The sequence below is a fragment of the Lycorma delicatula genome, chromosome 3, assembly GCF_047948215.1.
Source record: "Lycorma delicatula isolate Av1 chromosome 3, ASM4794821v1, whole genome shotgun sequence".
NCBI classification, from domain to species: domain Eukaryota; kingdom Metazoa; phylum Arthropoda; class Insecta; order Hemiptera; family Fulgoridae; genus Lycorma; species Lycorma delicatula.
In genome coordinates, this window is record NC_134457.1 from 26135643 (window position 1) to 26161724 (window position 26082).

At 29.2% G+C, this 26082-nt stretch overlaps 1 protein-coding gene across 1 annotated transcript; it reads right to left on the reverse strand.

Moving 5' to 3' along the window:
• Window positions 1–11465: 11465 nt before the first annotated feature.
• On the reverse strand, window positions 11466–22785 carry LOC142320827 (enkurin-like). Its single transcript, XM_075358801.1, has 3 exons — window positions 22738–22785; window positions 16289–16429; window positions 11466–11948 (listed from the first exon to the last, which is right to left on the reverse strand). Exons 1-3 carry the CDS (start codon window positions 22783–22785, stop codon window positions 11673–11675), a joined length of 465 nt encoding a protein of 154 aa, XP_075214916.1. The 3' UTR covers window positions 11466–11672.
• Between the last annotated feature and the right edge of the window lie 3297 nt (window positions 22786–26082).

Consider the following 26082-nt stretch of genomic DNA (forward strand, 5'->3'; position numbering starts at 1 on the left):
TATTCCTAGATCTACACCCCTTGGCCTACTATTCAGTGCATATAAATCCATGATGTAATCTTCCCATATCTTTTTCTCTTCATTCTTTTCAGTTACTATGTCTTCGATCTGATTCATTGTACAACTTCTACCATTTTGTTTGAATACCATTTCTGCACCTTCTTTGTACATAGACCATATCTCCCTCCTTTTTCTTGTTTTTCTTTTGCAGCACATATTTCCTGTAACCACTTTTCTCTTGCTATCTCAGTTTTTCTTTTTAACTTTTTTTTTAAATCTATTTGTTACATCCTGCTCCAATTCTAAATTACCTGATCGATCCTGTTTAGGTCAAATGATTGGGGCCTCTACTGTATAATAAAAATTATACATGAAAAAGTAAATTAGTATTTATAAGTGTTTAATTATCAAATGTACAATGGAATGTTTAATCTATTATATGAAGGATAAAATGCAATATAATTTAGACATTTAAATAGATCACAGAATGGGAGAGTAACCAAAAATAAATTAAAAAGCAACCAAAAGTTAGGCAAGAAAAAAGCGGATGGATGAGGTATTGTTAAAAGGGTGTATGATTAAAATAAATTTTCTGATGAAAAAGTATGCAAGGACAGAAAATGTGTTGGAGGTTGTTGATCTGTACCCTAACTGAAAATTGACTGAATGTGGAAAAGGAAGAAGAATATAGTATATGATTAAAAATTTTTTTTAATACAAAGCTAGTGTGGTTCTTTACCATTTAGGTATCGCTCTTGATTAATTGGTTAATTAAACCAAAATTTCTTAGTTAATTGAAATAAAATTGTAAATAAGAGTGCTCAAAAACCTTTTACAAATAAGTACAAAAATCTCAAACTAGATGTGTATTTCAATTGTTAAACAATCATCAAGAGATACATGGAAATTAATAAAGGTAAAAAAAGAATTTAAATGAATATAATAAATAATTTTTTAGTTGTGTTTCTTAAATATTGGTTTTAATGTTGTTATAATGTACATTTTTTCATTTAAGTTTTGTTTTTTATATTTATTTTCATCTTTACTGATTCTCATATAATATTAATTTATTTTTTAAATTTCTATATTTAATATATCCAATTAATTATTGATAATGATGTGAATGATTTTATTATTATAAGAGAAATGATAACCTGTCTGAGGTTTGTACATAGACATCTCTACATAAAATAAAATGCAGGTGGACTATCACCCCACCAAGAATGTTAAAATTTATTGAAGACCAACAATTGAAATACCCAAATATTTTATTTTATATATATATAGTTTTTTAGATGATTTTTATCTGAATTACATAAATATCTTAAAATATGAACTGCCTATATAATTTGCCAAAAAATAAAAGAATTTTTCTTATTAAAATGGTAATTTAAAATTTAAAAAAAATCTATTTGTGCGTTTGTTACATCCTGCTCCAATTCTATATTACCTGATCCTGTTTAGGTCAGATGATTGGGCCTCTACTGTATAGTAAAAATCACAAAAGTAAATGAGTATTTATAAGTGTTTAATTATCAAATGTACAATGGAATGTTTAATCTATTATATTAAAAGTTAATTAACACCTATTACCACTAAATGTGTAAAATTAATTTCTATGACAACAGATACTGTTGCATCACTTTAGTTTATCATTCACCTAAATTAAAAGAGTATATCTGGTTTAAAAATGGAGTCACATTTATTAGTATCGGCTTATAATATGGAACACTGAAGTGATTATCTTATCTCACTGTGCAGTTATTATCCTTCATAAATCACAATATCCTAATTACTTCAATCAATTACACCAAAATTTTTGTAATTTAAAATACCGTTTGTGATTCATACTTACACATAGTCAATAAATAAAATAAACACATGTATGAAATGTAAATGTAATATGTACAGATGGTCAGTACATGGATTAATAAAGCCAAGTCTGATAAAATTTCATGAGTTATTTTTAAAAACATGAAGGAAACAACACTGCACTACTAAACACTTGGCCACACAATATTTTTTTCTTTAAGATAAACCAGTCCAAGAACACAATTTCCTGCAAAACTATGGCAGTTATATTAATTATTTTTAACAAATATACTTAAGTCCTCCTTTATGTTATATATTAATCAATAGAATTATATTCACTCTAAACAATTTATACATACAGTAAAATCTCCTAATGTGACATCATCTCTGAATGACATGTATATTATTTTCAGGCAATTTTTTTTTATCCTTTATAAAGTGATTCGCATGAATAATAATTTCTCAACATTACAACATGATCAGAACAACTGTAAAAATATACAAGTCACTGAAGGTTGTCTATGACCAAGAATTATATATAATCTTAACTTTTAAATATTTTATACTGCTTATTAATTTCTCTATAACATTTTTTAACTAATTAAAATAAATCTAAACATTTTTCTATAATAAGACCTGTCTGTATTAAATTAAATTACTATCCGTAATTGTTCACTATTTTTTTATGAAAAAACAATTTACGCATTACAACTTCAATTTAAAATGTACATGTAAACAACAGTTTAACCAATAAATAATCAAAATTATGTTTAATATTTTTCTTTTAAACATTTTTATTGGTCCTTGAGGAATTGTGAAAACATATGACAAACATGAGAAATTGTATGATTCTGGTTGAAATTAATTACAAATAAAGGATCTTCCCCTAAAACAAAGAACAGATTTTCATCAACGATTAACAATGTGGTAATCTTATTCCTAACCTAAATTACAACAAATTTGGGCCAAAACTATTAATACAAATTGTCACATAACATATAACAAATAAGATATAAGATAATTTAAGATTGAATTCGCTTAAAATCGCGCAGTAAAATAAAATATCCTGTTACTGCATACAAATATATTTCAAAGATTTAAGGATGAAAGATTATAATTGCAAATCATATAATTAACAATAATTATAAATTGGGTTATACAAGGAATATTAATTTAATTTAGTAACGATGGCTTAAAACCAAGAAATAGTACGGACCATTTAAATAATGCTAGGTTAAGACAGTTTACTGACCTAGTTGGATAAAATCTAGTGATGAAATTTGAAGCGACCTAACAAACAATTAAACAATAATTCAAAATAAAACACACACTGATTGACATCTCATTACGTGCTACACTTATTTATTTACGTATTAAATATAAAATTCAAGTTTAGCTCAAATCGGCCTACTCTTCAAGTGACCCTAACCTTTCTTAACCGATAGGGGAAATCTGACATGCAAGACGAAACGAAACAAAACAAACTAACTCTGTAGTATTAGATCACATAATTTCTATTTATACAATTGCGGATTAATAAACCGCTGTCGGCTAAAAATAATCGTCAGATAGTCCTTGCAGTTAAGTATTAAAGATGACAAGATGAAATTTCGTACCTCATTTGGGTCCATTGATCTTATCGATGCAGTCGTTTAACGAATGTTTTTAAAAAATAAATAAATAAGACCGGTAGATAATACTATACTTCATTTTATTAAATTAACAATAAAACTAAAATAAAACCATAATAAATAATAATTACTGATTAACAATAATATAACAACACATGTGTGCCTGCCTTTATTTTGAGCATTTCAGACAACACTAGCGCTAGAGCTTCTTTGACCGAAAACTAAATTACTTCTGTTGAGTGTCAGCATACGATATTGTCATTTAAATGTAGCTCCCAAAATTCGCAACAGCATCTGATAAGCAGATTGTGTTTAATATCCGTGATTAAACAAAAGTACTACTATTCATTATTTTTTTATAAACGTCAATTGTAACCGTGCTATTAAACATTTAGCAGTGTGAAATACTGCTGATATTGTAAATTTAAATTAAACCATGGTTGACACAATATAACTTATTCAGGTCAAAATCAAATCTTGGGATAACTACCGAATTATGTTTATTTTTATATTAGTCATTTAAATATAGTCATTTCTGAACATACATTATTTGTATTTGCTCAAATTCTCGTTTATTGTAAACAAAATTGACAGAAAAAAATCATAATCGCAAAAGAACATAAATAAAACTGAGATAAAAAAGTTGAGAATTTGCTCAACAATAGTTTGTTAGATTGCATTCTGTCAAAGGATGAAATTAAAAGTTTATAAAATAATTTGAAATATTTACGCTAAACCATGAAAATTTATACGTTTTAGTACAATTAGCAAAGTAACATGTTTTTGGTAAACATTTTTGTAACAAATAATTCATTAATCTAATATAAATATTAAGGTTGAAAAGTAACTCATCAGTAAATTATGAATAGATATAACTACTGCATTATTACTTGTTAAAAAAAATGTTCAAGTGCTCAAGGATCATTTATGATAAATGAAAAGGCGTCATTAGATGGAGGTAACTCAATTGTCAAGCAGATACTATCATTCAAGTATTAAGTAAGTAATTAAAAATAAAACAAAGGATAAATACATAAAATAAAATTCCCTATTCTATTCAACTGTAAAAAGATGGGAAATAAAAACTTCAACAAATCTGCTTAAGATACCAAAAAACAAAATTTAGAAATAAACGGTTAACTTTCACAGATGATCTGTATTACTATCAGAGATCTAGAATCAATTCAGAAATAGAAATATTAAATAAGATAATCATCAGAAAAGGTCTACAAATTTCTATTAAAATACAATATGCATGACTATTTATAAAACCACACCCTAAACTTATGAAAACAAAAACAGAAAAGTCAATCAATTCAGATACCTAGGTGGAACATTAGAAGAAAATAGACTAGAAATGAAAGCTATAGAAGAAAGAATAATAAAAGTAAATAAAGCCTATATATTAACTAAAAACATTTACAACAAAAAAACAATTACCTAGAAATTCAAAATTAAGACAACATAAAACAGTGCTAAAACCAGAAAGTTTATATGCCTTTTAATGCTTATCTCTTCATAATAAATATTAAACATCTGTTTGGTCCATGTAAGGCAACTGTAAAAAAGTAACCCTAGAAATTTAACATCAGTAGAGATAGCAGTTGGCTCTCCACTGAGCAGGACTTGTGGAGTGAAATGGTCTTGTAGATGAGAAAAGATTAGACATATTGTTTTCTCTGGTGAGAAAACAAGAAATACTTTACAAGTATTTTAATACCTAAGAAGAAGCTTCTTCTTATTATTTTGACTTAGGTGATGATAACGCAAAAGTGTTTTTCACCCGCCAGAAAAAAAAAACATGTTTTATTTAATTCAGTAATATTGTAGGAAGCTGTTAAACAGCTCTGAAAACATCTTCAGCATACGCAATTTCTATGAAATTCAAAACAGTTTAACTTTTTTTTAAATAAAAGTATACAGTTTAACCACATTCTGTTATATTGAATAAAAAATAATTAAGTTGAAAAAATAAATTAAAATAATAATAAAAATATAGAAATTGAATATTTTTCGTTTCATAACACCTGTTATTTATTGTATTTTTTAATATTAACTTTTACAAATTTCCTAAAATAAAGTAGTAGTACCTCAATTTTATCAATTTATATATTTTTTACATTCATTCTTACTCTTCACAAATTAATTTTAAAAAAATTGACAATTCTTTTTTATTGTATGTAGATAGTTTCTCTGCTGATCATTGCTGTTTTGAGACAAAATAGATTTGGTAACAAGAAGTTATCACTCGTAACACTGAGTAGGCCAAACATATAAGTCTGTTCATTGAAAACAAAAGCACAATCAACATTACCGTCATGTTTCGACCCATCAGTGTATACCACCATGTCTGGGTTCGACTTGGTGAGGAGAAACTGAAACATCTGCTGGAAAACAATAGGTGACGTTGATAGTTTATCATACGTTGTTGTAAGATCAAACGTAAAATTTACATGGTTTATTCTCCACGGGGGATTCGAGCACGGACATGATGGAAAGAACGAGGGAGTGCCAACATTCATACGCTGCAGCAGACGTCGTGTACGGACACCCACAGGCGCAGTACAACATGGACGGTATTCATACTTCCTCAAACTAGCATTCTTAAGAACTGGGTCAAAAGCTGGGTGATTCGACTGTCCGCTGAGGCGAGCAAAATAATATAATAATTGCTGGTCTCGTCTATCCCAAAGTGATGGTTCACCACAGTCTACAAGTAAGCTTGAGACAGGGGCTTGACCTAAACGCGCCTGTGGCAAGCCGAAGGAAAGCATGATGTTCACCGTCCAGCATTTTAAGCACGCATTGACGAGCTGAAGAGTAGGCGACAACCATAATCTAAGCGGGAACGAACAAAGGAATAGTAAAAACATATCATACATGACCAATCGGCTCCGCAATTGGTGTTACTAAGGACTCGCATCATATCTAAAAGTTTGGAACATTTTATTTGAAATTCTTTTATATGTCTGACCCAAGTAAGACGGCTATCAAAAAATAAACCTAAAAACTTGACGTAAGGAGATAAGCTCTCCGTTCAGAAAAACTTGCGAAATAGAAGGGTTTCGTAGCCGAGAAAAGACTACACATTTTGTTTTGTTGGATGAAAATGTGAAACCAGTAATCCTGGACCAAATTTCAAGGTGAGATGTAGTGTTCTGTAGTAGTCTCTCTGCTGTGGGTGTAGAACGGCTCGCAATGTAAATAGCAAAATCATCAACAAATAGAGAAAATGAGACAGGAGCCTGCTCACAATTGGTAATACTGTTTATGGCTACAGAAAATTAATACACCACCTTGAGGGACTTCAGTCTCCAAGATGACACTACTTGAGAGCGAATCGTCCACACGAACATGAAACGTTCAGTGATTTAAGAATCCACGGATAAAAGCAAGCATATTGCCTTTGATTCCCCATTCTTTGAGGATGTTAAGAATACCACGTCGCCTGGCCGTGTCGTACGCCTTTTTTATATCAAAGAAGATAGCGACAACGAGGTGCTCGGGGTTTAAGAAAGCGTTTTGTATGGCTGTTTCCATTGACCATTTAGTGTCAATGGAAGATCGTCCTTGTCGGAAACCACACTGTTCTGGAGATAGATAGCCATATCTCTCAAAGTACCATGTAAGCCTGCGGTTTACCATTCTCGCCATTATTTTACACAAAACGCTTGTTAAAGAAATAGGGCGGTAGCTTGACGGGTTGGTTTGTCTTTACCAGGTTTTAGTACTGGTATAATAAATGCTTCTGACCAGCCGGGCGGGTATACTTGTTCGGAGAATAAACCATTGTAAATATTTAAAAAATGTTGTAGTGACGAATTAGGAAAGTGTGAAAGTATGGCAAGTGCGTATAACAATTCCTTAAATATGAATGGAGTATTTAATTCACCAACTGAATAACCAATGTTTAACGATAATACTTCTATCTATCTTGTACCTTTGAAAATCGTTATTATATGATGAAGTGAGAGACACCGAGCAGAAAGATTTTGCTAAAGTATGTAAAAATTTATCAAGATACCTAATATCAGTTTTTGAAAATCTACCTGATGTAATTTTCAAAAACTGATATTATGTTATCTTGATAAGTTGATATTTTTATAAATATTATACTTTTTATTATAATGGTTAGGTTTCTGCCAATAAATATATTTAAAAAATTTTTCAAAAGTTCCTGTTTTTTTTGTCATCTGTATTTAAAATTTCAAAAAATTGTCATTACTTAGTGTAACTTTAAAAAAAAAATGTTCTACTAAGTTTTAATCAAAAACTAATGTTTGTCTTGCTAGATTTTTTTATAGAGAAACTATATCTAGTACAAACACAAAATTGTTAATAAACCCAGGGAAATAAAAAGCTTATTTCATGATTATATTTTCTTACACATTTCTATAAAACTTCCCACATCTTAAAATTATTTAATACAATAAAGTAATAATAAAAAAATACCAAACAATTTTCTGTGCTATATATTAGAAATTAAGATTAAACTGTTACATTTGATTTGTTGTCACTCAGGAAGTAATTTTTCATATTATACTATAGCAACAAGCCCGTTTCCAAATAAAGAAATAAACACAAATTTTCATTAAATATTTTTACACATAAAACTTACATTCATTCCATCTGAATGTGCTCCTTCATTGTTTGCACACAGCTTTGTCAGTCGCCAAATATGTTAAGACAATCTATTCAATGTTTAAGATTTTGAATGATCAAAGTCATATAAACAGTTTAACAGCAGTTTTCAGCTCTTCAACATGGCCACAAATGAGAGGTTTTTTCTTTGATTATATCCCAGATGGAGTTGTTACAGGTTAAGTCACAATAGCTGATCACAATAGTCATTTCATTGTTCTTTTTCTAAATTTGCATGGTACCCACCATAAACAGATTTTACGGTAACCAATTATGAAATAATGTATCCAACTCCTTCTTTTGTTATGCCTATCTGGATGATGATGAGTCATTGTGTGATGGAATGGTCATTTTGAATCGATTTTAAATGGATTTTAAATGCTTCTTATCAATCAAAGAGACCGCCCACTGTTTCTGTTTACTCGCTTCTAATGGACAAAATTTTATTGCCCGTCTACTCATAGTACTTCGATCAACAGTTTTATCACCATAAACAGCTTTCAGACGATGATGAACATCACTAGTATACACTTTTCTATTGTTAAATATTCAATCACTGAACTTTGTTTTAGAGAACTGACATAGCAGGCATGCATACTCGACTCCATAACAATGGCAACTGATAGAAAAAGAGGGGACATGGATGAACAAGTTTTGGAATGTTAGTAGTAGAGGAAAAGTTGGCAGCACCTGTTGCTTTGTGCAAAATTTTATTCTCTGTTATGTTCCAATGTACATTACATTTCAACTGTCATTGTTTATCTAAATTTAATATGTTCAGTATAAATAATAAGTAGACATTAGTGTAGGTTCCAATATTTAGATTGGCATTGTATGGGTTAAAACATGCATTAATAAAATTGAATCAGAAATAAATTGATTTCCAAAAAAAAAAAAACATTTATTGGGATTCTAAATTAAAAGACAATTTATAAATGAAATAAATATTCTAATAATTTGTGTTTTAAAGACTATTTATATTAGAGCATCTCCTCTTTTTTTTCCTTAATTTTCAATATTATTTGACATAATGATATAAAGATAATATACAAAACAATACCTTTGCTGATTTATAACCTAGCATGCTTCACTATACCTTCTAGCCAGCCAAATTATTTTCTAACAGTACATAAAACTGTATACTACACTTATACATATCAAACAATAAATTAAAAAAAAAAACAATTTTTAAATAATGAAATCTCATACTTGGCTAAATGATAAACTTCAAGGTCTTCACCAGATCCAATGCCTTTAACTATTTTTCAAATTCACCATACCAATTATGTACTACTGACAGAGGACACACTGTCCTAATTGAGTACTGTTTTGATATTAATATTTTCATTTGTTAATATTACTTGTAGTAAACTTAAAACTTGCAATGTTTTTCCAAGATCCATACGCTTTATTTATTAACAGTAAAATAAAAAAAAATTATTTACCAAAAATAATAATAAAAAAAGCAATGTAAAAACAATTAACAAACAATTAAATTTAGACATGAAGATCTGTTTAAAGAAATAATTTACTTAATTTAAATTATTCAAATGTACATTTGAAAACATACAAAGTTCCTTGGTTCAATACTCTAACTCTACCAAAACCTTATTTCTGATGTTACAAAATATTGTATCTCTCTTTCTAACACGTACTGCCTTATATCCAAACACAATTTTAGTAATTTTTTTAAAAGTACATTTATAATTGTATTTTGTATAAATGGACTGTCATCTTGACAGTACATTCTAAGTTGATCAATTACAAAAAAAGGAAGCAGAAATCAATCAAAACATTATTGAGCACAATTTTTTTATTAATGATCCTGAAAATGTATAGATTCATGGAAATTTGGTTATTACCAATACTTTTACCGTTATAGTAGTTATCCAAATTAATTGAGTGACAATAATTTGGATAACATAGGTTTTATTGAAGTAACTGCTGTATATTTTTACATTCATCGCATGTTTATGAAAAACAATTTTATTATATACTACACAGAAATAAAATAAAATTATGTAATGTAATATCTCTTACAACTGAAAAAACTGTGTGCAGGCATACTACAGGCAACTATAGAATTAAATAGTTAATGCTAATTTACTTAATTATTCTCTCCATTATCATAAAATAGAGAGTTCTTCATAAAAATAGAATGTTTTTTCTTAAAGTAATTAATACAAATCAGGCTCTTTTCTGCAACCTACTGGGTTGGCCTAGTGGTGAACTCATCATCGCAAATCACCAGATTTTAAATTTGAGATTTGTAAGGTTCAAATCTTAGTAAAGCCAGTTACTTTTATATAGATTTGAGTACTATATAGTGGATTACCGGTGTTCTTTGGTGGTTGGGTTTCATTTAACCACTCATCTCAGGAATGGTTGACCTTGAAATTTGTATATGACTTTCTTTTTCCTGTTTAGCCTCCGGTAACTACCGTTTAGATAATACTTCAGAGGATGAATGAGGATGATGTGTATGAGTGTGAATGAAGTGTAGTCTTGTACATTCTCAGTTCGACCATTTCTGAGATGTGTGGTTAATTGAAACCCAACCACCAAAGAACACCGGTATCCACGATCTAGTATTCAAATCCGTGTAAAAATAACTGGCTTTACTAGGACTTGAACGCTGGAACTCTCGACTTCCAAATCAGCTGATTTGGGAAGACGCGTTCACCAATAGACCAACCCGGTGACTAATTTGTATATGACTACACCATTTCATTTACATTCATACATATCATCCTCTGAAGGTAATACCTTATGATGATTCCAGATGCTAAACAGAAAAAGAGAGAGGTCCTTTTCTGTACCAGCCACATAAATAATGCTTCACTAACTTTTTATAAAACCCCTTTTTTGTATTTGTATTTCAGAATACAAACAATTTATAGAATACCACTTTTTCAGTTCTCTTCTTTTTTAATCACAAACAATGCTCTGTCCTACTCCAAACTCATGAGCGATTTTCTCCATATGTATTTGTTTATATGTTTTTAACTTTTTTCTATCATAAGAACAGTGTTCTTCTGTTCCTTAATGTGTTAATATTTTTTCAATGACTACTTATTAGTAGATAACAACAATTACTTAATCCTTTACACGAACCAGGAACAAATATCCTTTCTATTAATAATGCATGTAGAGCAAGACCATAATGAAACGGCGATAAGTTCCTCTTATTGTAAAGGCAGTTTCTTTTTATGTATGACAAACTATAGTGAAATCACACTGATTCAATCTTATTTTTGAAAATAAAATTACTTTTTTTTTTTTTGCACTAATTTGGGAAAAAGTAAAATGTAGATAAAAAGTTTTCAAAACAATATACATAATTGTAGCATACAATTTTTATAAAAAAAAAGTGAAAATTAATTAAAATAGAATTTCACATTTATTATAAATAATTAAAAATACAATCAGTACAATTAAAAAAAGACAGAGTGCTTAGAACAACACAATGCTAACACTGCCATCTAGTTATTGCAGAGTGGCATTAAAAGTTGTACATCAAAATACACACGACATTAATTAATCATTGTTAAACAAATTTTTATAATTATTCAATAATAAAAATGCAAATCACACAGATTGTTTCCTACAAGAACACTGCACAAATTTTTTATTCATTTCCTTCTGTACATCACCATCCCAATTATAATCATTACAATATTGATTCAGTTTTCTATTTTCATTTACATATATTAACGGATTTCTTTCGACTATTTCAATAACTTTTTCAAGTTCTTTCAATTCTTTTTCCAGCTGAGTTTTACGTTTAATTTTTGGTATTGTGTCAGTTACCATAGGTAATAACTGAAATTCCTTTTGTAGATCACCCCAATTCTTATGTAAACCCTATTACACAAAAAAAAAATTACTTTAAACAACTTCTGTACATAATACTGATTTTTTAAAAATAAAAATTCTATTTGAATCACAATAAAAAATTAAATGTTTTTAAAGTCAAGCTACAAAATGAAAACATCATAAACTATTAATTATTTCCCTTGGTATACAGATAAATTTAGTAACAATAAACTAGCTGTAACTTACTTCTAAGAATTAATAATTATCAAAATCGTTAAAAAAATTATATGGGAAGGACATGAGAAAATGGCATAAAATTTCTAAACTGTTTTATTAATCACCAATTATTTGAATCAATCATAATCCATATTTTATTCTAATAAACCCAACTAAATGTTTATTAGTAATTTCTAAAATTAAAATAAAATAGTATTTTACATGCTACAGATATCAATAATCATTTTAGACTCTAATATGATATCTATTTTACAAAATAAGCTCATCTTTGGAAGTTATAACTTACAAACAATTTAAAAAAGAAATAGTTTTATATCATGTTATACTGTTCTTTTATGTGTTATTTTTATGAGTTTCAACCTATTTAAAAACAAATCTACAGGAATTATAACAAATTATGCATTAAAGTATACTGTGCATTTTTTACCTGTTTTTATGGACGTTTTATTTCAAGATTCTACAACCTCAATAATATAAAACATAAAAGCTATTTAAGTACAGGGTGTCCTATATAAAAGGCAACTCATTAACTGGCCTTCTACAAAATTTGAATTGACTTCCCCTTCATTTTACTGGAATGAACTCATCTGACATCTGAGTATCACACCAACGGGAGAAGACTACTTCCAGTAGCCTTAAAGCGATCAGAATACTTTTAGTGAGAAGATGGTGTTTTCACGGAAGGAATGTGTTTTTATTACAACCATACTTGAATACACGATCAATGACTGGAGTGCAAGAATCTTTTTTGCTGTAAGTAGTACTGAGACAGACCAATTCCTAAAAATACATCAGTATTGAGGTCAGTGACTAAATTTAGACAATTGTGACAATTTGGTGGTTTTGTTAAAGACAAGAAAGAGAAAAATCAAGGAAAATGTTGAATACAGCAGACTTGGTCACTCAAATGAATTACCAATTACCTGCCTCATCAAAAAAAAGAAAAGATTAATGACACTTTTCAACTAAAATTAATTTGCAAAAAATCAAATATTCATCGAGTATAATACAGTTAAATTTATGATCATCGAATTCAACCAATTGAGTGAATTCAAGTTATGGACTTATTTTTCTCTGACAAGGCACAGCTTCACTTGAATGACTACGAAGTCTATAAATAAAGTAATCAGGCAACCAAAGTGGCAACACTGTAAAGTTACTAGGACACATATATGAATAGCTGATTTATATTAGATAATATTTTTAGTCTATTGTTGCCACGTGAGACGTAAACAAACTTTTCGTGAAACGAGTTTTTGTTGTGTGTTACAAAAATGAGTGATACTAATTATGAGCAACATTATGTGATCAAGTTTTGTGTTAAACTTGGTGAGAATGATACTGAAACTTTTTCAAAATCGAAAAAGGCGTATAAAGATTACTCTCTGTCACAAGCCCAGGTGGTTTAAAGCATTTTCAGATGGCCACGAATCAGTTGCAGATGATCAACGCTCTGGAAGACCGTTAACGTCAAAAAGTGACGACAATGTTGAGTGAATCAAGAGACTTGATACAGTACAACCAGCGATTAACTGTCAGAATGATTGCACAACAATTGAATTTGAACCGAACCAGTCCATCAAATTTTGACAAATGAATTGGACGTGAAATGTTTGTGTAAAATTAGTCCCAAAAAATCTCACTGTTGAACCGTAAAACAAGTGTGCTGCGACCTTCCAGAGCGAATTGAAACTGATCCTGATTTTCTAAAAAAATGTTATTACTGGTGATGAATCTTGGATATTTGAGTATAACCCAGAAACAAAATGCCACAGCAAGGAGTGGCACACTTCAACTCACCATGTCCCAAAAAAGCAAAAATATGAACAAATCAAAAATCAAAACCTTGCTAGTTTGTTTCTTTGATTATAATGGCATTGTTCATAAGGAGTTTTTGCCTACAGGATAGACTGTTAATCAATATGTTTTCCAACAAATTCTTAAAAGACTGCGGAAAAGAGTTGCCCACCTGACACCAGCTATCAAAGACAATTGAATGCTGCATCATGACAATGCACCTTGTCATACTGCACTCTCAATTAACGAGTTTTTGACAAAGAAAAATATTCCTGTAGTTCCTCAACCACCTTTTCACCCGACTTTAGTCCCTGCAACATTTTCCTGTTCTCGACTTTAAAAAACACCTCAAAGGGACATCATTTTGGAACAGTAGAAAAAATTTTAAAAAATATAACCAACTATCTGAAGGATATTCTGACATTGGTCCAACATTGCTTCTAAGAGTGGAAAAACCATTTGAGCGTTGCGTGACTTCCCAAGGGAACTATTTCGAAGATGACACGAGTCAATGTATAATTGGATTGTAAATAAAAACTTTTTCTGAACCAGTCTCATTACTTTATTTACAAACTTCGTATATAAACAATCAAAACAGTAGGATTTGAAGTATTATGAAAAACCAAGTCAGTGTAAAGGTGCATGTTATGATTAACATATTATCTGTATATCTTGTTTCTATAAAATAATTTCCAAAATTTGAATCTGTTACATGTAGTGCCTGGATGTGTCATAGGTAAATGTGGACCTATCTGTCTGATGCTGTATATAGTATGATCACTTCAATTTAATTTGTGTACTTCTGGGTTTCTATTCATCAAAGTTTATTTTTTTTTAGGTTTCTATGAGATCTTATGTATTTTGTTTTGAAAATAACATCACTTTTTCCTGAAAATGTTGTCATTTTATACAACTTTATTGATATATGTAAGAGTTATGCATTTTCTGTTGCGTATCAAGTATCTATAAGCCAATTACTCACCAGTTTTTTATTCTGTCGAATTCTACAGTATAGAAAAGCTGACAAAGGTATGTGTTATCAGGTGATTTTACCATTTAACAAAAATAAATGTTTGTGCTGTGTAAGTTTTCTATATATTTTAAAAGTCTTTCTACCTATTTTTACAATTAGTGAGATCAAACGATTTGATATAAGGTCTGATCAAAAAGCAACAAGAATTTTTAATTGTATGCATTGTATCTTGTCAATTGAGTTGATTTTCTGTATATCGATAGTATTATCAGTAATGTACATGTTAACTTTCAGCCAGCTGCAACGCTTAGTTTGCGTTTGACTACAATGGAATTGTTCATCAAGAATTCCTACTGCAAGGCTGTACTGTTAACAAGGAGTCCTACCTAGAAGTTTCATGCAATTTAACTGAGGCAATCTGTGGAGAAAATGATCTAAACTTTGGTGAGACAACTTGTGGATTTTGCACTACAAAGCACCAGTGAACACTGCTTTAACTATCCAAAAATTCTTGGCAGAACATAGCCACCCTATTCTCCAGACATGGCTCCCAGTGACTTTTTCTTATTTTTCAAACTTAAAAGGAGACTCAAGGGGCAAGGTTTTTCATCAATAAATGAGATAAAAGCAAAATTACAAGCTGAGCTCAAGGCAATACCTAAAGAGATGTTTCACCAGTCTTTCTCGACTGTTAACTACATTAAATAGCAGAGGAAGACTAATTTGAAGGAGATGGGATAAACATTGAAGTACTTGTAGAAAAGATTAAAATTCTTGTTACTTTTTATCAAACCTTGCACATTCAAGCTCCGGAGTAAACTGTAAATAAAGTGTAAAAAGTAAATTTATAAAAGAATATGAGTAATGTACAGAGATAGTCCTACCTCATATTCCTTTGTACAAGAACCAAAACAGTGATGCCAGAATAATATTTTCTCTACTTGTTTCTTGCTGTGTAATACATATCAATAAAGGGATAAATGTATATAAAATAAATGGGAAAAAATATCATGGAATGTATAGAGATTTAATTTCCTGACACACCATTTAACACTGAGACCTATAGATCCCTTTTTTCTTGTCCTGAGGTTGTGTACTACCAGCCTGTATAAAGACAGATATTGTCTTTTTGTTTTTCTCTCAAAATTTTTACAACTGGTTCACCTATTGAAATGGTAAAGATGAATTTTTTGTGATTTACACACTTAGGATATATTTCAACAGAAAAAGATATTAACATAAATTTAGAAATAAAAAATTATTGAAAAAATGTTTAATGGGGGATCCAATCCTCATCCCATAAAGATTTATCTACTACAAGTTACAACATGATCCAATGAATTTGAGAAAATATATTTATAAAATATGAAGTACAACTAACCTCTAATAATTCTTGTCTCTCATCTTCAGTTATATACCTCAATGGCGGTCGTATTTTTGATTCTTTCTCTTTAATTCTATCTTCAATATCTTCAGCTTCCTTTTTCCTTATTAACAAATAATTAGGAACCTTACCAAAACCCTAAAATATTTTTAACATTATAATTTTAACCATTGTAATTTTTGTAATTACATAACTAACATATTTAACCAAAATCTTAATAACTTCAGAACAATTAACACAACATTCTTTAATTTAACTCCTTCAACTCAAAACAACTCATGCTGCATCACCTTGGACCTAGTTTGCCATTTCACATGTTACTTTGATCTCATCAGCTGTGTTTGGCCATTCAAAAATGATAAAATAGTTTTATACATTTTATAAATCTTTTTGTAAAGTGTAGACACAATTTCAATGATAAATTTTTATTTTTATAACTTTTTATTCTTAAAAATATAAATTTGTTAATATTTTAATTTTTTTCTCATAATTTTATCTTTAAAATAGTACATGTTGAATGTTAATAATTATTAAACAATTTAAAATTTAAAAAAATCTTTTTTACAAAATTATTTTTGAAATTTGATTAATTTTTTCCTGGAAAAGAAAATTTTAACATAGGTATTATGATTTTTCCTGTTTTTTCTTTTGATTTTTTTCAATAGAACTCGAAGATGTTCAGGATTGAATCAGAGGTGTCAAGTACATAATATTTATAGTAATATTAAAAAAATTAAATAAAACATTAAACGACATTAAAGATGTATTAGGAGAGTTGCATTGTGATAAATTAAAGTTGAACCCACCGGGTTGGTCTAGTGGTTAACGCGTCTTCCCAAATCAGCTGATTTGGAAGTTGAGAGTTATAGCGTTCAAGTCCTAGTAAAGCCAGTTATTTTTACACGGATTTGAATACTAGATCGTGGATACCGGTGTTCTTTGGTGGTTGGGTTTCAATTAACCACACATCTCAGGAATGGTCGAACTGAGAATGTACAAGACTACACTTCATTTACACTCATACATATCATCCTCATTCATCCTCTGAAGAATTATCTAAGCGGTAGATACCGGAGGCTAAACAGAGAAAAGAAAAAAAAAATTAAAGTTGAACTTGAAAATTATTAAATTTTTTACTGATAATATTTTTTTATTACAATCAATATATTAAGAAAGTAATGTAGAAAGCAATTTTTTCATATTGGGATTAAATGTTTAACTGGGAAGTTGATAAATGTAAAACCTTATTTTTTTTTTTTTTTTTTTTTTTTTTTAAATTATCACTACTAATCACATAATACAATCTCTGATTTTTTTATTTTAATTTTTGCCTCTTAAATATTAAAAGGCTTATTTTTACATAAATGTATATAGGATTTAAGAAGCTCATTCCATTAATGACTAGATGAAAAAATTAAACAGAGTAAAACATATATATTATCACTATGTATTACATTTATCAATGACATTGTCAAGTGTAGCGTATACTTCAACAGAGCTGTTTTTCTTGCTTTTTGTGATAAACAGGTAAAGAGGATTTATTTTTTATTGTGTTTAAACATAATAGTAAAATGTCAACATAACTGTGTTGGTACACTATTTTGTGAAGAACATATTTGTTATCGCTATGTATGTGTTGTAGAAAGAATTCAGTTAGGATGCTAGAAATAGGGGAACCCATAGAAGGCCATCGGGTTAGGTAGAACAAGGATCCATCTTGACAAACTTGAACTTTATGAAATATATAAACACAACAATGTACTTAATGGACATCCCAACCCTGTAAGGGAAGACACCCACCTAGTGATGTTCCAGTCGCCACCACCACCCCTGTTCTTAGCCCTGTTGGGCTTTAATTGGAACACTAATGAACAGCTACACACTATAAAACATAGCTTTTGGCATTTTATATATACCCACCTAATTAGAAAATTTGATAAAGTTTTTATTTAAATGTATAAAAATTAAGAAACAATGCTGATCAAGCAAGCACGAATTAGTGAGAACGATCAAAAGGATAAATGAAAATGTTTTGAAGAAAGTTATTAAAATATAATTTGTAAAATTTGGTTTGATTTATTATTTTCAACTATTAATTTTCAAGTGAAATAACAAACTGAATTTTTATATTGTTTTCAATTTGAAAAGAAAAATTGAATTACTAGTAAACTTATGATAATATTCTTATTTTTATAATAAACAAATTAGAAATTAAAAAATTGAATGAAAAACCCAGAATTTAAAAATTATGAAACGTAGAGAAAGAGATATGATGCAAGATTATAAAAATCAGAATAATTTAATTTTATTTAATTAGTTCTGTTAGTTTTATTAAAACTTGTTTTCTTTCCTTTCTATAAGAAATTTAACAAAAAAGAAAAAAACTGTGAATTAATTATATGAGGTTAATAAAAAATTTATGTAATTTTTTAATTTCTCAGATGGAATTATCTGGATAAAAAGATTTTTTGTTTGTATATTTGTCCTTAACATCTGCCTAAGTGTGTCTCTTAATGATAGATGATTTGTAGAGTACAAAAGGGCTCACTAGGATGACTCCAAACAAATCCACCGGGTTGGTCTAGTGGTGAACGCGTCTTCCCAAATCAGCTGATTTGGAAGTCGAGAGTTCCAGCGTTCAAGTCCTAGTAAAGGCAGTTATTTTTACACGGATTTGAGTACTAGATCGTGGATACCGGTGTTCTTTGGTGGTTGGGTTTCAATTAACCACACATCTCAGAAATGGTCGAACTGAGAATGTACAAGACTACACTTCATTTACACTCATACACATCATCCTCTGAAGTATTATCTGAATGGTAATTACCGGAGGCTAAACAGAAAAAAGAAAAGGATGACTCCAAACAAATTTTTTTATTGTAAGGTCGTAGACAGCACACAAACATATATGTATATATATTGAAAAAAAAATATATATATATATATATATATCAAGGACAAACTGCTGCAAGAATGCAAAAAAAGGTTGTTTTAACTTAAAGTTTGGTTTTTGTTTTATTTTGACATTAATTGTTATTATATATCTTAATGAAAGACATTATTACTTCCTTAAATGGTACAAGACAAATTTGCATAACAAATGTTCATGTATTAAATGTTTTTGTTGATATTAAAATTATTTGGTTTGATTCTTAACTCTCACTTCACTTTTATTTTTATTGTTATCTTATTAACAGATTATGAGCCGATAAACTATTAACTAAATTATAAAAACCAGACCACATGAAAATATTCTTTATTTTGAATATCCGTAGGAAAATGGCAACAAAATGAATAATTAAAAATGTAATTCATTAAAAGAAATTAAAAATCTGATATAAAAAAGATAAGTTTGCTTCTTATCAATACAAACATCGAAATGAATGTGCATTTTTCATAACATTGTCATGTAGTCAGCCCTGTTTGTAGCTGTGGATTGTTTTTTTGTGATCTGCTATAATAAAAATCAAATGTTCCTGTACTGGAAAAATTAATGGATGCATCCCTGACCGTATATATATGTGTGTGTGTGTGTGTGTGTGTAGTAACCTTTTGCCAGAAGTGTATCTATAGTTTACAATATGTTATTAATGCAGGGAACTTTATGTTATTAATTTGTAGAACTTAGGGAAAAATAATAAAGATATCTGAACAAATGAAAATATTTCTGTTATCATTGCATTATTGTTAGAAAAAAGGACCGAAACAAGAAATATGGGTTCATCCAATAGTAAAGATAAGAAACAATGAGAAATATGAACAATTAAAAAAATTTATTTGTATATCAGGAACTGCTTTTTTTTTAAATTACTCGTGATTACGTATAAACAAACTACTTCTGTTTTTGTAACACATGTTATAAGATGACTTCCTGACAATTTATGATTTTGTAAAACATGAAACCAACTGGTTTAGTTAGCTAAACATGAGTTATAACTAAGAAAAACACTTATATGAGAACACGTTAATTAAACTTTATTAGGGATGACATTAAGGTAGATAACTAACAACATACTTATTCTTCATTTAAATCATAACTACATATACATTCCTTATGTCAAATTATAATTTTGGATGCAGATTTATGATTAAATTAATAAACATATTAATTAAACAGTTTACAGTTACTGCTATCAGCTACAATTCTGTAAAATGAAAAAAACTCATGAGCCAGTTGGGTTCTGAAAATTAATAACCGACAAAAAGAAATAAAAGAGTTCAAAGTTGAATGCCTTTTTATCACAAGTAACATCATCTAAACAATATTTCTCTTATATGGGAAAAGGAATCAAAAATACTAATAACAATTGTAAAATGCAAGTTTTTTCCCGAGTGCACAACAAAGTGTCATTAAAAAGAAATTGATAGGGTTCTACAATGTAAGCTTTATAATAAAAAGAAACAATTGACACTAGATACTGAATCTTGTAGCGCTGCAAAAACCAGTCGTTGGAATAAATAACATATTAGGTAAGTAGGGAACATTTAGACTATGTAAAAAAAATTGATAGGGTTATATAATGTAAGGTTTATACTAAAATGAAACAATTGACACTAGATACTGAATCTTGAAGCGCTGCATAAAACCAGTCAATGGAATAAATAAAATATTAGGCAGGTAGAGAACTTTTAGACTATGCAAAAAAATTGATAGGGTTCGACAACGCAAGCTTTATACTAAAATGAAACAATTGACACAAGATAGTGAATCTTGTAGAGCTGCATAACACCATTCAATGGAATAAATAACATATTGGTCAGGTAAAGAAATTATTGACTATGTAAAAAGAATTGATAGCTACTACAACAAAAACTTTATACTAAAATGGAACAATTGACACTAGATACTGAATCTTGTAGCGCTGCATAAAACCAGTTAATAAAATAAAATATTAACCAGAATAAATAAAATATTAGGCAGGTAGAGAACTTTTAGACTATGTAAAAAAAATTGATAGCTACTAAAACAAAAGGTTTATACTAAAATGGAACAATTGACACTAGATACTGAATCTTAAGCGCTGCATAAAACCAGTCAATGGAATAAATAAACTCTTAGGCAGGTAGAGAACTTTTAGACTATTTAAAATAAATTGATAGGGTTCTACAACGCAAGCTTTATACAAAAATGAAACAATTGACACAAGGTAGTGAATCTTGTAGCGCTGCATAAAACCAGTCAATGGAATAAGTAAACTATAAGGCAAGTAGGGAACTTTTAGGTTATGAAAAAAAAATTGATAGGGTTCTACAATGTAAGCTTTATACTAAAATGAAACAATTGACACTAGATAGTGAATCTTGTAGAGCTGCATAAAACCAGTCAATGGACTAAATAACAAAATAGGCAAGTAGTGTACTTTTAGATTATGTAAAAAAAATTGATAGCTACTAAAACAAAAGGTTTATACTAAAATGGAACAATTGACACTAGATACTGAATCTTAAGTGCTGCATAAAACCAGTCAATGGAATAAATAAACTCTTAGGCAGGTAGAGAACTTTTAGACTATTTAAAATAAATTGATAGGGTTCTACAACGCAAGCTTTATACTAAAATGAAACAATTGACACTAGATAGTGAATCTTGTACCGCAGCAAAAAACCAGTCAATCGAATAAATAATCATATTGGGAAAGTAGGGATCACTTACACTATGTAAAAGAAATTGTCAGGGTTCTACAATGTAAGGTTTATACTAAAATGAAACAATTGACACTAGATAGTGAATCTAGTAGCGCAGCAAAAAACTAGTCAATAGAATAAATAACCATATTGGGATAATAGGGTAAATTAAGAATATGTAAAAAAAATTGATTGGATTCTACAACGCAAGCTTTATACTAAAATGAAACAAGTGGCACTAGATACTGAATCTTGTAGCACTGCATAAAACCAGTCATTAGAATAAATAAACTATAAGGCAGGTAGAGAACTTTTAGACTGTAAAAATAATTGATAGAGTTCTACAACGCAAGCTTTATTCTAAAATGCAACAATTGACACTAGATAGTGAATCTTGTAGAGCTGCATAATACCAGTCAATGGAATAAATAACATATTGGTCAGGTATGGAACTTTCAGACTGTGTAAAAAAAAATGATAGGGTTCTACAATGTAAGCTTTATAATAAAAAGAAACAATTGACTCTAGATACTGAATCTTGTAGCGCAGCATAAAACCAGTCAAAGAACTGAAGTACCATATAAGGCAAGTAGGGAACTTTTAGACTATGTAAAAGAAATTGATAGGGTTCTTCAATGTAAGCTTTATACTAAAATGAAACAATTAACACTAGATACTGAATCTTGTAGAGCTGCATAACACCATTCAATGGATTAAATAACACATTGGTCAGGTAGGGAAATTTCATACTATGTATATAAAATTGATAGGGTTATACAATGTACGTTTTATACTAAAATAAAACAATTGACACTAGATACTGAATCTTGTAGCGGAGCAAAAAACCAGTCAATAGAATAAATAACCATATTGGGATAGTAGGGAAAATTAATACTTTTTAAAAAAAATTGATAGGGTTCTACAACGCAAGCTTTATACTAAAATGAAACAACTGACACTAGATAGTGAATTTTGTAGAATTCCATAAAAGCAGTCAACGAACTAAAGTAACATATTAGGTAAGTAGGGAACTTTTAGACTATGTAAAAAAAATTGGTAGGGCTCAACTATGTAAGCTTTATACTAAAATGAAACAATTGACACTAGATACTGAATCTTGTAGAGCTGCATAACACCATTCAATGGATTAAATAACATATTGGTCAGGTAGGGAAATTTTATACTATGTAAAAAGAATTGATAGCTACTACAACAAAAACTTTATACTAAAATGGAACAATTGACACTAGATACTGAATCTTGTAGCGCTGCATAAAACCAGTTAATAAAATAAAATATTAACCAGAATAAATAAAATATTAGGCAGGTAGAGAAGTTTTAGGCTATGTAAAAAAAATTGATAGGGTTCTACAACGCAGGCTTTATAATAAAATGAATCAATTGACGCTAAATAGTGAATCATGTAGAACTGCATAAAACCAGTCAAAGAACTAAAGTACCATATTAGGCAAGTAGGGAACTTTTACACTATGTAAAAGAAATTGATAGGGTTCTACAATGTAAGCTTTATAATATAAAGAAACAATTGACACAAGATACTGTATCTTGTAGCGCTGCAAAAACCAGTCATTGGAATAAATAACATATTAGGCAAGTAGGGAACTTTAAGGCTACGAAAAAAAAATTGATAGGATTATACAATGTACGTTTTATACTAAAATGAAACAATTGACACTAGATACTGAATCTTGGAGAGCTGCATAAAACCAGTCAATGGAATAAATAAACTACAAGGCAGGAAGAGAACATTTAGACTATTTAAAAAAAATTGATAGAGTTCTACAACGCAAGCTTTATACTAAAATGAAACAACTGACACTAGATAGTGAATCTTGTAGAACTGCATAAAACCAGTCAACGAACTAAAATAACATATTAGGCAAGTAGGGAACTATTAGACTAAGTAAAACAAATTTTTAGGGTTTTACAATGTAAGATTTATACTAAAATGAACTTACTGACACTAGATAGTGAATCTTGTAGAACTGCATAAAACCAGTCAAAGAACTAAAGTACCATATAAGGCAAGTAGGAAACTTTTGGACTATGTAAAAAAAATTGGAAGGGTTATACAATGTACGGTTGATACTAAAATGAAACAACTGACACTAGATAGTGAATCTTGTAGAACTGCATAAAACCAGTCAAAGAAGTAAAGTACAATATTAGGAAAGTAAGGTACTTTTAGACTATGTAAAAAAATTTATAGTGTTCTACAATGTAAACTTTATACTAAAATGAAACAATTGACACTAGATAGTGAATCTTGTAGAACTGCATAAAACCAGTCAACGAACTAAAATAACATATTAGGCAAGTAGGGAACTTTTAGAGTAAGTAAAACAAATATTTAGGGTTCTACAATGTAAGATTTATACTAAAATGAACTAACACTAGATAGTGAATGTTGTAGAACTGCATAAAACCAGTCATAGAGCTAAAGTATCATATTAGGCAAGTAGGGAACTTTTGGACAATGTAAAAAAATTTATAGTGTTCTAAAATGTAAGCTTTATACTAAAATGAAACAATTGACATTCGATAGTAAATCTTGTAGAGTTGCATAATACCAGTCAATGGAATATATAACATGTTGTTTAGGTAGGGAACTTTTAGACTATGTAAAAAATATGTTAGGGTTCCACAATGTAAGCTTTATAATAAAATTAAACAACTAACACTAGATAGTTAAACTTGTAGCGCTGCAAAAAACAGTTATTGGATTATATAACTTATTAGGCAAGTAGGGAACTTTTAGACTATGTTAAAAAAAATTGATAGGGTTATACAATGTAAGGTTTATACTACAATGAAACAATTGACACTAGATAGTGAATCTTGTAGAGCTGCATAACACCATTAAATGGAATAAATAACATATTGGTCAGGTAGAGAAATTTTAGACTTAGTAAAAATAATTGATAGCTACTACATCAAAAAGTTTTTTTACTAAAATTGAACAATTGACACTAGATACTGAATCTTGTAGCACTGCATAAAACCAGTTAATAAAATAAAATATTAACCAGAATAAATAAAATATTAGGCAAGTTGAGAACTTTTACACTATGTTAAAAATTTGATAGGGTTCTACAACGCAAGCATTATACTAAAATGAAACAACTGAAGATAGATAGTGAATCTTGTAGAACTGCATAAAACCAGTCAAAGAATTGACACTAGATACTGAATCTTGTAGCTCTGCGAAAAACAGTTATTGGAATATATAACATATTAGGCAAGTAGGGAAGTTTTATACTATGTAAAAAAAATTGATAGGGTTATACAATGTATGGTTTACACTACAATGAAACAATTGACACTAGATACTGAATCTTGTAGCACTGCATAAAACCAGTTAATAAAATAAAATATTAACCAGAATAAATAAAATATTAGGCAGGTAGAGAAGTTTTAGACTATGTAAAAAAAATTGGTAGGGTTATACAGTGTACGATTTATACTAAAATGAAACAATTGACACTAGATAATGAATCTTGTAGAACTGCATAAAACCAGTCAAAGAACTAAAGTACCATATTAGGCAAGTAGGGAACATTTAGACTATGTAAAAAAAATTGATAGGGTTATACAATGTAAGGTTTATACTAAAATGAAACAATTGACACTAGATACTGAATCTTGTAGCACTGCATAAAACTTGTCAATAGAGTAAATAAACTATAAGGCATGTAGAGAACTTTTAGACTGTAAAAAAAATTGATAGAGTTCTACAACGCAAGCTTTATCCTAAAATGAAACAATTGGCAATAGAGAGTGAATCTTGTAGACCTGCATAACAACATTCAATGGAATAAATAATATATTGGTCAGGTAGGGAAATTTTAGACTATGAAAAAAAATTGATAGCTACTACAACAAAAACTTTATACTAAAATGGAACAATTGGCACTAGATAGTGAATCTTGTAGAACTGTTTTTAAACCAGTCAAAGAACTAAAATAACATATTAGGCAAGAAGGGAACTATTAGACTAAGTAAAACAAATTTTTAGGGTTCTACAATGTAAGATTTATACGAAATCGAACTTACTGTCACTAGATATTGAATCTTGTAGAACTGCATAAAACCAGTCAAAGAAGTAAAGTACTATATTAGGCAAGTAGGGAACTTTTGGACTATGT